Below are 13611 nucleotides of genomic sequence, written 5' to 3'. Positions count from 1 at the left end.
CAACACAGCCAAGCTGGCACCTTCCTCTTTTTCCTTCCCCCTTTTTTATTTCTGTTGCCACTGAAATTGCTAACAGACTGACAAATCTGTTATCCTCTTGCAGAGCTGAATGAAGCCCATTCACAGCCCTGCAGCTTCTCTTCCTCTGCAAAATAAATAAGAAACGCAGAGCACTTCTGGACACCGAGAAAGTGCTAAAACTGATAAATAATCATAATAATAGAAAAGGTATTCCTATTCCGCTCCTTCCTTGTTCTCAATCCTCGGCCTGCAATTCGATTAGCAGTCAAACCTCGAGGCAAACTCAATCAATGGGGGCTGAAACTGTGGCATGCTTATCAGAATTATATATGCTTGCTGGTGCTGCATCGATCCAGGCGCACTCAAGGCATGTTTGTGCCAGTTGCTTCTCCTGTGAGAGCTGGCGCAGTCCACAGCTGGCCCTTTCCCCATCTCCAACGGACGCCTCATTCCTGGGCACTTTTGCACACACCTCAATAAAAAGAGGCATCAGCTTGCCCACCATGCCTTCTAGTGTGGCCGGGTCTCCTGATGTTGCTGGACTACAACTTTTCAAGTCTGAGAAGCCTTGTCCTCTAGTCCTCCAACCAACCACCCCAGAATGCCTCTTCCTGGTCCTTAACTCCCTCCTCGTTGTTCCCCTCTAGGACTTTTGCCTTTATCATCATGGTAGGCTGCAGAATATTCAGCACCGTCTCCCCCGTCACTCTAATTAAATCTAAAAATGGCAGCCCCAAACCAAATCCTAAAGAGCAGCCCACAACCCAAGACAGCGGAAGCCCATCAGGCTGGGAAATGCAGAGAGTGCAGCCTGGGGCTATCAAAGGCCCATGAAGGAAGGTCCAATATTCGCTGCTGTAACCAAGAGGGAGTTGGTGCAGATGGAGAAAAAGGCAAAGGGCACAAACCAGAAAGGGTGCAAGAGAACTTTCCACTGGATTGTGGCCTAAATGCAGAGAGTGAGAGCGAGCGAGAGAGAGAGACTCACTTGATGTACACTTTGCATTTATTGCATTAAATTAAAGACCTGGATTGGCGCCCAGGTGGCTGGAGACAGAGAGAACTTCTCACACCTTCACAGACCAACCCATAACCTAGGGCAGCATCAGGAAATGGCTGTTCTTGAGCAATACCTCCACCCCAGTGCCTTCTGCAGTCTTGCCTGGGAGGGAGGCAGAGCAGCTCAGGTGACATGCACTTTGGCTTGCCCTGAGCACATGCCACCGGCCCTCCCACACAGCTCCACCGGGCTGTACCAGCCACATGAACCACCAGGACCTCTCTCTCATCGTACCCTGAGCTCCAACCTCCAGAGACAGGTGGGCTCCCCACATGATTGACTCACTCAGCCATACGTCACGACTGCTTTATTAGTGACCTCGCAATCTGATACCCAGCGGGGGCATCTGGGGTGGAGAACGCCCCCCCCGCCCCCGCCGCATCTATAAGGAATAGGCCATCTCGTCGGGGGCCAGCGGGGCTTGGATGTCCAGCTTCCGGCTCTTGCTGTCCTTCTCAACGATCTCCAGCCGCAGCGTCGGCCCCTTCCGCTGCTCCTCCTTGTGCGAGGGGCTGTCCGTGGCCTTCAGGAGCTGCTTGTCCGAGTCGTCCACCGCGATCCGCAAGGTACAGCCGCGCGGCAGGAGGTCCTGCTCATAGGCGGCAGCCAGCTGGTTCACAACCCGACGCTCTACCTGGGGAGGGGTCCGGGGAAGAGGCAAAGCAGCGCAGAGGTCAAGCCTGGGAGCCACGGCTGGGTGGCCGACGCAGCCTGAGACGAGCCAGGCAGAGCGGGCCCAGACTGCACGGGCAGGGGAGGCCTCTGTGGACTGTGCCGGAGGGCTGGGATTCTGGAGAAGGGCCCGGGTCCCAGAGGCCCCTCGGGTGTTCACTCGGCCCGCCAGCCCTGCCCAGACTGCCACCTGCAGGCCATCCTTCTGTGGGCTGCAAGGAGGCCCCAGTCCTTGGCCTGAAGCCAGCAGTAGCACAGCCTGCCTCCTGCAGCGGTGGGCACCCTTGCCCTGGGGGCGGGGTGGGGTTCAACACCCAGGCCACCCGCCAGGAATGAGGCTGGAGCATGAACCGCCCCCTTGAATAAGCAGGGGCTGCTTTCGGATGGATGGCCAGATGTGGACACTGTGAGATGAGTGCTCACTTCCCCTCCATGAGGGGATGGTGGGGCCGGAGCTGAGGGGAAGAGCCCCTGCCTGCTTGTCTGCCTGCAGAAGGTCCCAGGTTCCCTCCCTGGCAGCATCTCCAGGCAGGGCTGAAAGAGGCTCCCGCCTGCAAACCTGGAGAAGCCGCTGCCAGCCAGTGTAGAGCAGACTGTGCTCGATGGACCAAGGGCCTGACTCAGCAGGAGGCCGCTTCCCCGGTCCCTATGCTCCTGTCTTTGGGTGGATTCTATTACAGCGTCTGTTTGTATCCGGCAACCTTTTCTTCAGGCAGCTTTTTCCCGAGGGGATGACAGATTTCTCTCGCTTCCGGCCTCCCGTCCCTGCCTTTTTGCCACCGGTGAGGACTTGGAAAGGAGGAGGAAGGGGAGTGTCGACACAGGCGGCTTTCAGGGCTCTCCTCCGCACAAGTGTCCCTTCCCAGGGGGTCCGGCCCGCGGAGCGAAGAGCTCAGCACATCCCACTGGGCCAGCCCCGGCCACTCCCAGCGGCTCTGCATTCTTGCCTGCCAGTCGCATCTTCCCGAACCTCACAGTGGCAAAAGGGGATGATGGGGATTGTAGTCCCACGTCATCTGGGGACTCAAGACCTGGAGCCCCTGAATCAGACCAATGGTTGCCAGCCCAGCCGCGCCCACTCTGGCCGACAGTGACCCTCCGGGACCTCAGGTGGAGGGCTTTGCCAGGCCTCTGACTCCGGGGCCTTCTTCGCTGGAGAGGCAGACCCAGCCCGGCACGTGCTCTGCTGCCGAGCTCTGGCCCCTCCCTTCAGCCATCTGGCCTGGCCAGCTATCGCCTACCTGGACTATGTACATCACCTAGCAACTTTCTGGTGGACCGCTTCATGCATCTGGCGAAGAAGCAGACGCTAGCAGCATATGGCCGCTCAGGATGGAGTCGTGGTTGGCGTGTTGGACCAGGACCGGGGAGACCTGAGTTCAAAGCCCCCTTCGGCCATGATACTCGCTGGGTGACTTTGGGCCAGTCAAGTATCTCTAAGCCTAACCTACCTCACAGGGTTGTTTGTGAGGATAAAACAGGAAGAGCAAGATAGAAATGTAATAAATAAACAAACTCGTGCCAAAGTGGACACTTCCAGCCACTAGGTTTTCCTCTAATTCATTCGTGGCATGCATCACAGGATGCAGGACCCACCCACCCCAGGCTGGCAAGTGAGGAAATGGCTGCTCATAGGCTTGCCTCTGGGTGAAGGAATTCAAGAAGCTGCCCTGGGCTGCATCAGACCCGTGGTCCATCCAGCCCAGGACTGTCTGCCTGGGTTGGTGGCTCTTTCCCAGCCCCCTGCAGTGGAGAGGCCAGCACTTGGACCTCCCGCCTGCACAGCCACGTGCTCAGTGCTGACTCCAGGTGTGACGGGGCCGTCAGCAAGGCGGCCACTGGCAGTCCCCCTTCTCACCCAGGTGAGCCTGCTCCTCTTCTTGTGGCCGTGAGTGCGATGACGAAAAACCTGGCTGGCAGCTGCAGCTGCTGCAAGGAGCCGACATCTGCTACCATGATGAGGGGAGGAGGGCCCCGCCCACAAACCGCCGGGCCCCATCCTCCCCAGGGGTCCAAGGGAGACTTCTGCAATGGGCCCCCAATGGGGGAGGGCCCTTTGGCCCTTCCTGCAGGCCACGCCTGAGCTGGAGCATCTTTTGGAAATACTGCAGGACTTTTTCTCTTTAAGCTGGTTGAGGGAGCAGTTCTTAATGACACATTATTATTGATATGTAATAGTAAAGAATAAATAAATAAGGCTTGTGAGACCCTCCACTTCCACGTCTACTCTTACTCTGATAGCCTCTTATAGGCAGGGTGGGCTATAAACAGGATTCAGAACACAAAACGTGGAGGGCTATTTCTCTGGGCTTGGATGGCCCTCTGTTCCCTTCCACCCCCCCACATCAGGGCCTGGAGACAAACGAGGCTCGTGGCAAGGCCCCGGACTGACCTCGTGCTTGATGGAGCGGGCCCCGTAGTGCAGGTTGTAGCCATCCACCAGCACGTCCATGACCTCCCGGTCCCACACCAAAGTGATGTTGTGCCTCGCCTTGGCCTGCAGGGGGAGAATGGAGCAGCAAGTGAGCCCTTCCGCCGACCTTCTGCTCTGCCTCCTTGCAGAGATGGAGGGAGAAGAGCGTTTCTAAGCCAGCTTCCTCTGCCTGCCAGAAGCCCTTCTCTCACCCTCCTCCTCCTCCACCAGGAGTCTGGTTCCACCTGCATGTCAGATCTGTATGGCAAGAGAGATGCTGTGGGGGTGGCTGGGGTCCAGGCATGCCGCTTCTGTCTCTTGATAAGCAGCTTTATTACAGCTGACAGAGTTCTGTGCTTTACAAAATAAAAAAGGAGGTTCTGTTGCAAAGTCCCCTGCCTGCTGAATTACGGCCACACTGTCCAAATTCAGGCATTGTTGCAGAAGGTTTTCCTGACTCTGTGCATTTGAAAAAGTTGTGCTTCTTCAACTGTTCATGTGAAGAAAACACAGAACTCGGGAGAGAGTGCTAACAGCCATTTACATTAAAGAAAAAATTGTAATAGATTTAATGAAGGGCTCCGTTCACAGCAGACTTCAGTACCACCACTGGATTTTTTATTTTGCAGTGAACAGGAGAAAATTCTGGGCCAAGAAAACCACAATCCCAAAGCTCTACCCAAAGTCTTCGTTTAGATTGCAGTATGCAAATCTGTGTGCAAATTTCTTTGCTTTGTTGGCTATTTCTCAGTCTGGATTTTCAGACTTTTGACACTGCATTCTGGCTGGAATATTTCTTCTGCTCCTTGTGAAAAGCAGTCTAAGGGGAATGATGGACAAGGACGGCCTGTGGCAGAGAGGCCAACCGGAGGCTCTGTGGCTGCTCCTGGACTACAATTCCCATCGTTCCCAGTCACAATAAACTGATGGGCCATCCCGGGCTACGGTTAAGGGAATGCAACTGGGGGCAGGGCACAGAACTCTCCCTCCCCAGAATCCAGTGCCTTTTACAGATAATGGCCTGCATGTCTTCAAACCTCTCCTTCCAATCACGAGGGGCAGAAGATGGCTTTTTTACTTTAAAATGAGAGTATCAGGATGGTACTAGGTGCAGAATTCTCTGGCGAAAGAGCACCCGCCCTCCTCTTCACGGAAGCAGCCACAAGCGTTCACCCCGAGCCCCGTGAGAGCCTCCAGTGCACTCCGGAGGGGTGGGTGTTGGGGGTGGTGGGGGTGGTGGCTCTTCTTACCCTCTTAGCCCAGAAGCTCAGCTCCTTGTTGACGAGCTGGATGAGCTCCGAGTGACAGAAGGGGAGGAAGTAGACAATTTCGTTGATCCTCCCAAGAAACTCGTCTCTTCGGAAGTGAGCCTGAGGAAGACACAAGGGCAGCGCTGGGGAGTCCGGCAGGGAAGGCCACACGGCTGGGCAGCCCACAGCAGGGCGCAGACTCAAACAGCGGCTCCAGGAAGACAGAAGGGGGGCTGGGACAAGGGCACCCCGGAGCGAAGAGGGAGGCCGGAAGCCAAGAGGAGACCCTCGTGACGCATTCTGGGGAGACGGGGCTCTTCCTTGCTGGAGCAGCTCAGCTCAGCACGGCTCGGAGCGGGCGCCTCCTACGGCCAAACCTGCTTAGCTCCAGGCAGTCCCAGCCCATTCCCTTGCTCCTGGCTGGGCTTCCCATCGGTTCCTGCTTGAGGCTGACTAGAGCACCTCAGAGGAGAGCAACTGCGGCCAAGATTCCCAGCCTCTATTTGCCCCGGGAAGCTGGCTTGGGGCTCACCTGGGACCACTTCCGAGAGCCCAATGAGACAGCTCAGGCGAGAGCAACACACTCCAGCACCCTTCCCAGTGGAGGGGGACTGAAAACGGACACCGATGCCCCAGGGAGCTCCCATTCAGGAAACCCAAGACAGACAAAAGCGAGGGCCAGCCATAAACAGCCCCATCTGTACCTTCAAGATGGGGCGGATGACATTCTCCTTGAACTGCTTGGAGATGGTTATCTTGTCTGTCATCTGGACATCATCTGCAAGACAAGGCACAGGCTGGCTCAGAGTCTGGCAAGCCCCCCCCCCGCCCCCAAACACTGCACTCGGCAGGGGAGGAAACGAGGCCTGGAGGGGCAGCTGACACAATAAGGAGTCTTGGGGCACCTTAAAGACTCTCACACTTATTCGGGCATCGGGTTTCATGGACTGAGCCTCTGTCGGCAGGTGCACAACAGGTTATCTTCAGCTGGCAGGTGTGTATGTGTGTGTATATGTACACACACACACACATTGGTGAAACCCATAACAGATTGTGAGGAGCTCCAAAAGGATTTCTCCAAACTGGGGGAGTGGGCGACAAAATGGCAAATGTGGTTCAGTGTTGGCAAGTGTGAAGTGATGCACATTAGGGCAAAAAAACCCAACTTCAAGTATATGCTGATGAGGCTGAGCTGTCAGTGACTGACCAGGAGAGAGATCTTGGGGTCATAGGAACACAAGAGCAGCCCTGCTGGATCAGGCCCAAGGAAGCCCATCTAGTCCAGCATCCTGTTTCACACAGTGGCCCACCAGATGCCGCTGGAAGCCTACAGCAGCTCGTTGAAATTGTCAGCTCAATGTGTGGCAGCTGTGAAAAAGGCCAAATCCAAGCTGGGGATCATTAGGAAGGGGGCTGAAAATAAGAATGCTAATATTATAATGCCCTTATACAAAACTATGGTGTGGGCACATCTGGAGTACTGCGTACAGCTTTGGTCACCATATCTTAGGAATGATATTGTAGAACTGGGAAAAGTGCAGAAGAGGGCAACCAAAATGATCAGGGGCCTGGAGCACCTTCCTGAGGAGGCTAGGCAGACTACCGCGTCTGGGGCTCTTTACCTTGGAAAAGAGGCAACTAAGGGGAGACATGATTGAGGTGTATACAATTGTGCATGGAGTGGGGAGGGTAGACGGAGAGCACTGTGCAGCACTTCTTCTCTGCGGGCAGGAGGGACCCGCCCCTGGGAACAACGGAAGGAGGGCTGCAGAACTGCACAGGAGCTGTTCTCAGTCACTGCCTACTTGTGCCACACCGCCAGGGCTGCTTTTCACGTCGTGCTGCAGCCCTGGTGGGTCCCTGACATGGACACACCACTGCACAGAATGCTGACCTGTGAGGAGACTCCTGATTTCAAACTTTACACAGTCAAGACCTCAAACTGCACTTCTTGCATCTCGTTGCCCTTTCCCTGCACTCTCTTTCCCCCCTCTTTCTTTGCTCCCTGTGTGTGTGTGTTCACACACCCCTGCCAATGGAGGTTGACACTTGATGCTCATGGACCCATGAGATAAAGCAGGGGCTGCCAGCCTTGGTCCCCGATGCTGCTGGGCCACAATTCTCATCCACCCCAGCCACAACGGCCTCACAGCAACCCTGCAAGGTAGGTTAGGATGACAGGCTGGGACTGGCTAAAGGTCCCCTTGTGAGATTCATGGCTGAGCGGAGACTGACCATCCTGGGGCATGATCGAAGGGCATGCGATACAGCCACCTTGGTGAAGCTCAACAGGACTCCATCTATGCTGCCTGGAGTCCCAGGACGAAAGCAAGGCAGGAGATACATGTAACAACCACAACTGCAGCCATGGGGAGAGCCCCCAGGGCTATGTCCACATGCACGAGGGAGCATATTTCTAATTGATGGTGGCAGGGGGGTGGGGGACAGAAGCAGAGGAGGGCTGCTGCCTTCGTTACCCTGTTTCCAGGCTTCCTGAGGTTGGCCTCTGTGGGTAGCAGGATGCTGGCCCTGGTGGACCCACTTTGTCCTGACTCAGCCGTGCTCTTCCTATGTTCTTAGGGATACCCATCTCAGTATGCCCTCAAAAGGTCCCTGAAGACCCTTGCAGGATTAGTCCAGGGATTCTCAAACTTGGGTCCCCAGATGTTGGACTACAACTCCCACCAAGCCCAGCCAAAGGCTGTTGTGGCTGGGGAGGATGGGAGTTGTAGTTTGGGGACCCAAGCTGGAGAACCCCCATATTAGCCCGTTGCGGGGGAATCCCAAGCTGCTTCCATACATAGGCCTTTTCCACCATGGGGATTGCTCTCAAGCCCCACAAGCAACACAGCCTTCCTGCAGATCCCAGCTTGATGACCTAGTGACAGATTGCTTCTTCCGCTTCTGGTCAGAAGCCCCTCGGGTGGGATCAGAGCTATTCTGCTTACCGTCCCAGTTGCAAAGCCCAGTCTCCGGCAAGCTCTAATCTAACGCATGCCGCAGTCACACAGCATCACAGCAGGGCCCACCGTTTTGAGGAGGGTGTGAGCTGCAGCTTCTGCAACCTGGACTCAGCGGTCTGCCCCAGCAAGCCAGTTCCAATAATTGGCCTGAGCATGAGCACACACCTGGGAGGAAAGGGGAAATATGCATTGAGTGGGGGGGGGGAAGAGTGGTACCCAGCTTTTCGGCAATCCTCTTCCGGCTGAGTTCCATAGTCTCCTGCCTCAGCTGCAAGGCATGCTGGGCAATCTCGTCACTGGCGACATTGGAGGTCATGATGAAGATGGCATCCTTGCAGTCTATGGTCTTTCCTTTCCCATCTGTCAGCCTGCCCTACAACAGAGAGACATCATCATCTCATGTGGGGTGTTCAAACCGGAGCTGAGGCTCTGAACGGGGTCCAAGCAAAATCCTCCCTCAGAAAGGGGAGCTGTCAGGAGTGGATTCTGGCACAATGCTCTTCTCCCCTAAGACTCCTTTGGTGTGCTCCCTGTGGAGGAAGATGGCTGGAAAGCATGATGCCAGAATGGAAAATCCATGCGGATATGGGAAGAAAGGCTTGTGAACAGAGTCTCCACTGTGCATGGATCTTTCCTGAAAAATCTGCGCAGATTTCCCACTCAGGTTTAATATCCTCCTCCCTAGGAATGACCTCAAAATCCTCCCACAGAAGAAAAAGATGGTGCTAGAATCAGGCTCTTTGCTCAAAGCAACACCCTGGATTGGAGATTTGAGCAGGACGAGACCCCTGTGCCACAGAACACCACGCCCTTCCTCCAGCAGACTGCCATAGCACCTCATGATTTCCCTCACTGATAGGCAACAGCTGCAGCTGGATTATAATCTTGAGGCGTGAGGCGCCATCTTCAATTGTATTTATTGTACACTGCTCTGTTTTTAGAGCAGCTTAGACATATCAGCTTCTTCTTGTGCACTGAACTGAGCTGACAATATGGGGATTGCAGTGCACATTTTGCTTTGGAACAGTCACACAAAAACACAACTCCTTGGGCAGAACAAGCTGCCAGGGGACTGGGCAGACAGCTTCCGACACAACAGGGTTCCCGGCAGGGATTGTGCGGAGTCCACAGTGAGGATCCATTTTCAACTGCTCAGCCAAGGCTTGTCAACCTTGAGTCCTCAATTCAGAGGTTGAACTACAGCTCCCATGATCCCTAGCAACAGTGGCTGAAGGGAGTGGAGAACCCATCGACAGGCCAAGAACGCCTCTTGTAAGTGGTTCTAGAAACTCTAGCCTGAAAAGAATACAAGCACCAGGCAAAGTAGGATGGGAATCAATGGGGCTTGAACATCCATGGGTCTGAAGCCCCATGGATGCGTTTTGGAGATCGAAGGAACTATGTCCCAACTATGTCTGTGAGGGAAGGGCAGGATAAGTGGGGGGGGGACCAAAAACTGGGACCAGAAAGCTGGACTGGATCGGTCTAGTCCAGATTTTCGTATTGTTTTCCAAGGAAAGGTCTGAAGGCCCCCATCAGGGATTCTGCAGGTCCAGCACATCCTGCTGGCCCCTCCAGGCCCCTCCCAGCCTGGTTTTGGGATGCCAGTTGTTTGCCAGGCGAATCGAGATGTCCACCGAGGGCACGTGACCCCTGGAAGGCAGCTGATTCTCACAGCCAGGTTCACAGACTGAGCCATAACGAGCCCTCACTAGTCCACAGGGACTGCGGTGGCTGCTGAGCCAGACCTGAGATCACCACTGCTTCCAGTTCTGCGCAGAGTGCATTAACCGGCGGGGAGGGCAGCGGGCACTCAGAAGCCGCCCAGCAAAGCCATCTGAACACTTCCCTCTTCTCCCACCAGGAACACTCAAAGGAACACCTTGCAAAATACTGATTTTTTTTTGAGAGTGGGAGGAGAAAAGAGATAAACCCAAAGCACCAGGCCCCTTGCTCTCCCTGTCCGCCACACCCCCCCACCCTGCCGGGAGCAGCCGTGCCCGGCAGAATGACACAAATCCACGCTGGGTGTTGGGGATTAACATTTCCGTTATTGCCCTGTCAGGCAGGCGGTGCAAGGAATTGATTTCACATTTAGTGGCTGCCATCGTGATCTATGCAAGAAAAAAACGCTTGTTATTAATCCTTGGGAAACAAAAAACAAAACCCCACAAGAACAAGCTCGCCGGTCCTTCTAGCCAAACACCCAGGATGGACACTGGAGTGTTTGAAATCCACACCTACTCGGCCTTCCCTGGGAGAACGGCTCTCTTCTGGCTCTGCAGCTCAGGCTGGAAGCATTTCTGTCTCCCCTTGCTCAGAGTCCAGCTGGGTGCAGACATGAGGAGAGCTGGTCTGGTGGGAGCAAGCATGAATGGCCCCCTTTGCTAAGCAGGGTCTGCCCTGGTTTGCATTTGAATGGGAGACTACACGTGCGAGCACTGCAAGATATTCCCCTGAGGGGATGGGGCTCCCCCTTGGTTCATGGCCCCAATCCCACTTTTACAAGAAAACTATGCACCACTGTAATGTGCAGTTTGGCTCTGTCTGGGGCAGTGAGTAAGGTGGTGCGCAGTGTCCCCTCTAAGGCGTGGGCGTGTGTGTGCACTCACACGTTTCTTAATGCCTGCTCAGTTAATTTTAGATCCCGCTCAGCTTGAACCAGGAAGGCCCCACTCTGACTGCACATGGTGCGCACACACTGCCTTGCTACCGCCGCCCAGAACAAAACTCCTTCTGCACACAGATGAAAAGAATGAGAGTGAACCCTGGTGATGCGGCTGAAACACCATCAGATGCCATGTGGGCAGTGGCGGCCGAGTCACAGCCCAGACTTGGCAAGGGAGCCTCGATGGCTCTGGAAATGCAGAGAGGCTCTTACCTCATCAAACAGCTGCAGCATGATAGTGAGGACGTCCGGGTGGGCCTTATCCACCTCGTCAAAGAGGACCACGGCGTTTGGGCACTGCTTTAGTTTCTTGGTGAGCTGCCCACCTTCCTCGTGGCCGACGTAGCCTGGTGGAGAGCCGATGAACTTGGCCACCTGGAGGTGAGAGACAGAGCAGAAGTCACGTAAGCGAGGAGTTCCCAGTCTTGCCACGGTGGCGGCTGGGGAGGGTGGGTGTAGCAGTCCCCAGGCTGCTGGGGGACGGGGCCTGCTGGGCCTTGCAGAAAGGCCGTCTGCAGAAGACGGTGGGCTCTGTGGCAGCTTTCTGATATCAGGGGCAAGGAAAAGGTTCTATGCCCAGAGCTGTGTGCAGGTGGCATTCAGGAAACCCAACCACTGACATCACAGTAAATTGTGCAGATTAGGCATAACAGAACATATTCTGCTCCACATTTTTACACATAGCCACATTTTTAAAGAGCACGTTAGGAATGGGTGTTTTTTTGTTGCTGCAAGGCCTGGAGGAAGGGAAGGAGGGCATTTGGGACAGGTGAGTCACTGGTTCCAGGGGTACAGAGGAGCAGCAGCTGTGAAGGGCACTGAAGCCCTCCCAGATAGAGTTGCCATGTCCCCCAGAATTTCAGGTTTCACCTGGATTTTAAGCATCTCACCCAGACTGCTTAGCCTACCCAGATTTGAGCTTTGATTTTTTTAAAATTTAAAAAGCTAAGCTCTAGCCCTTGTAGAAGCGGAGTTATGGAGCAAAATGTGCAGTCCCTCTTCTGCTCAAAAATTATTTTCAAGCCAATTTACATATTACAATTTACATACTATTTACATATTTACATACATATTTTCAAGCCAATTTACAATTTACATAATATTCAAATTAGACACCCAGATTTGGAAAGCCAGTATACAGCAACGTTACTCTCAGAGCACTGGAAGCCCTGCCTCGTACCTGGCTCCCTGTCCCACTTTCTGAAACGTGTGCTGGGAAAGACTCTGGCCTAAAAACCCTTCTATTGCAAACCTTTAGCTTAGGCACCCCATAGAGATATTGTGTGTGTGTGTGTGTGTGTGGTGCACAAATTTAAATGTCACAGTGATGAGATAAGCTGCTTCAGTCACTGGCTCACATCCAGACTAAGTGACTCAAGAGTACTCCCACTGAAATAAACCTTTTGAAGTGACTCCGATTCAGAGTAAACTTTCCCCATAAATTCCAATCAGGCTGCCTATATGAGCAGCGTGGGGAGGCACGGGGGCTTCGAGACCCCTGGGAACCCTTCCAGTACCACGAGGGGTATGAGTACCCCCAGCTGGGAGCCCCTGGTGTAGACGCAGCAACTACCTGACTCGGTAGAAGGCCGCTTCCTCTGTTCCCATATGACTTGCACTTCTTCTTTTAAAATCAGGAAGTTAAATTCTGCCTCAGTCAGTGACAACTCCCAGAGATTGTTTATCATTTAATGGCAAGGTATATCTCTGTAGATAAATACATTTCCACCTGGCAGAGGAAAGTGAACAAAGAAATGACCTGAAAGATCCCACTAGGCAGGGGATGCCAGAGAGCAGGTACCACCAAGGAAGGATACTCCAGCTAATTCCACTTCGGAGCAAGAGGGGAGGTGGAGTAAGGCCTCTCTCCCCCCTATCGGAGGGGCAGGGCGAAATATGTGGGTGGAAGCTCCAGAAGGCATCCGATTTAAATGCAAAAAAGGGTGAAGCAAGAGGAACAAAGCCGGGTCTCTGGAGGGAAGGATGCTGCTGCTCCAGCAAAGGTGTGCTTGCCCGGGGTGCAGGGGGAGGGGACAGAATGTGGCATCTCAGAAATGCAGACACCTGTCTTACTGACCTCATGCCTCTCCTGAAACTCTGACATGTCCAGCCGGATGAAACCCTGCAGCACAAAGAAACAAAAAGGATTGCTGAGAGCTTTTAGAACAGTTCAGAGGCAGCCTTTCCATGCACTAAAAAGGGGCCGTTGTCTCCGGTGGCAGATCAATTTCACACATCCAGTAGGGACAGCCCAGGTTTCCCACCAATTATGCGCTCAAGGGAGAGATGCAGTTGAAGCAGGTGTGCCCGGGTGAGAGAACCCCTGTTTACAAACCTGTTTGCCATCTCTACACTTTCCATTGCTAGGTGGGCACCTAATCATGTGATGTGCCGAGTGGAAGGCAGGCAGGTCTGACTATGGGGCACAATCCACTGAGAAGTTCTCCTGCACAAGCCCCACCGAAATGGATAGGGAAATAGATTTTATTGATAAGTCAAATGACCATATCAAACTGCCACATATTTGAAAACAGAGCAAACATAAAACAGCAAGTTAAACCTAA

At 54.0% G+C, this 13611-nt stretch overlaps 1 protein-coding gene across 3 annotated transcripts in view; it reads right to left on the bottom strand.

The window, feature by feature from the left end:
- Positions 1–1009: 1009 nt before the first annotated feature.
- Positions 1010–13611, bottom strand: part of CLPB (caseinolytic mitochondrial matrix peptidase chaperone subunit B) — a 115347-nt gene continuing 102745 nt past the window's right edge. For all 3 annotated transcript variants that reach the window (XM_053307865.1, XM_053307863.1, XM_053307864.1), the window contains 7 exons: positions 13125–13169; positions 11261–11422; positions 8596–8752; positions 6121–6194; positions 5417–5536; positions 4146–4250; positions 1010–1715 (listed from right to left, as the gene is read on the bottom strand). In XM_053307865.1, coding sequence (XP_053163840.1) covers positions 1464–1715; positions 4146–4250; positions 5417–5536; positions 6121–6194; positions 8596–8752; positions 11261–11422; positions 13125–13169 — 915 coding nt within the window. In that variant the 3' untranslated portion in view covers positions 1010–1463. The remainder of the gene's footprint in view (positions 1716–4145; positions 4251–5416; positions 5537–6120; positions 6195–8595; positions 8753–11260; positions 11423–13124; positions 13170–13611) is intronic.

Source organism: Hemicordylus capensis, chromosome 3 (assembly GCF_027244095.1).
Source record: "Hemicordylus capensis ecotype Gifberg chromosome 3, rHemCap1.1.pri, whole genome shotgun sequence".
In the NCBI taxonomy this organism is placed as follows: Eukaryota; Metazoa; Chordata; class Lepidosauria; order Squamata; family Cordylidae; genus Hemicordylus; species Hemicordylus capensis.
Note: the sequence above shows the minus strand (reverse complement) of the source record. Positions and strands in the feature narration are given on the sequence as shown.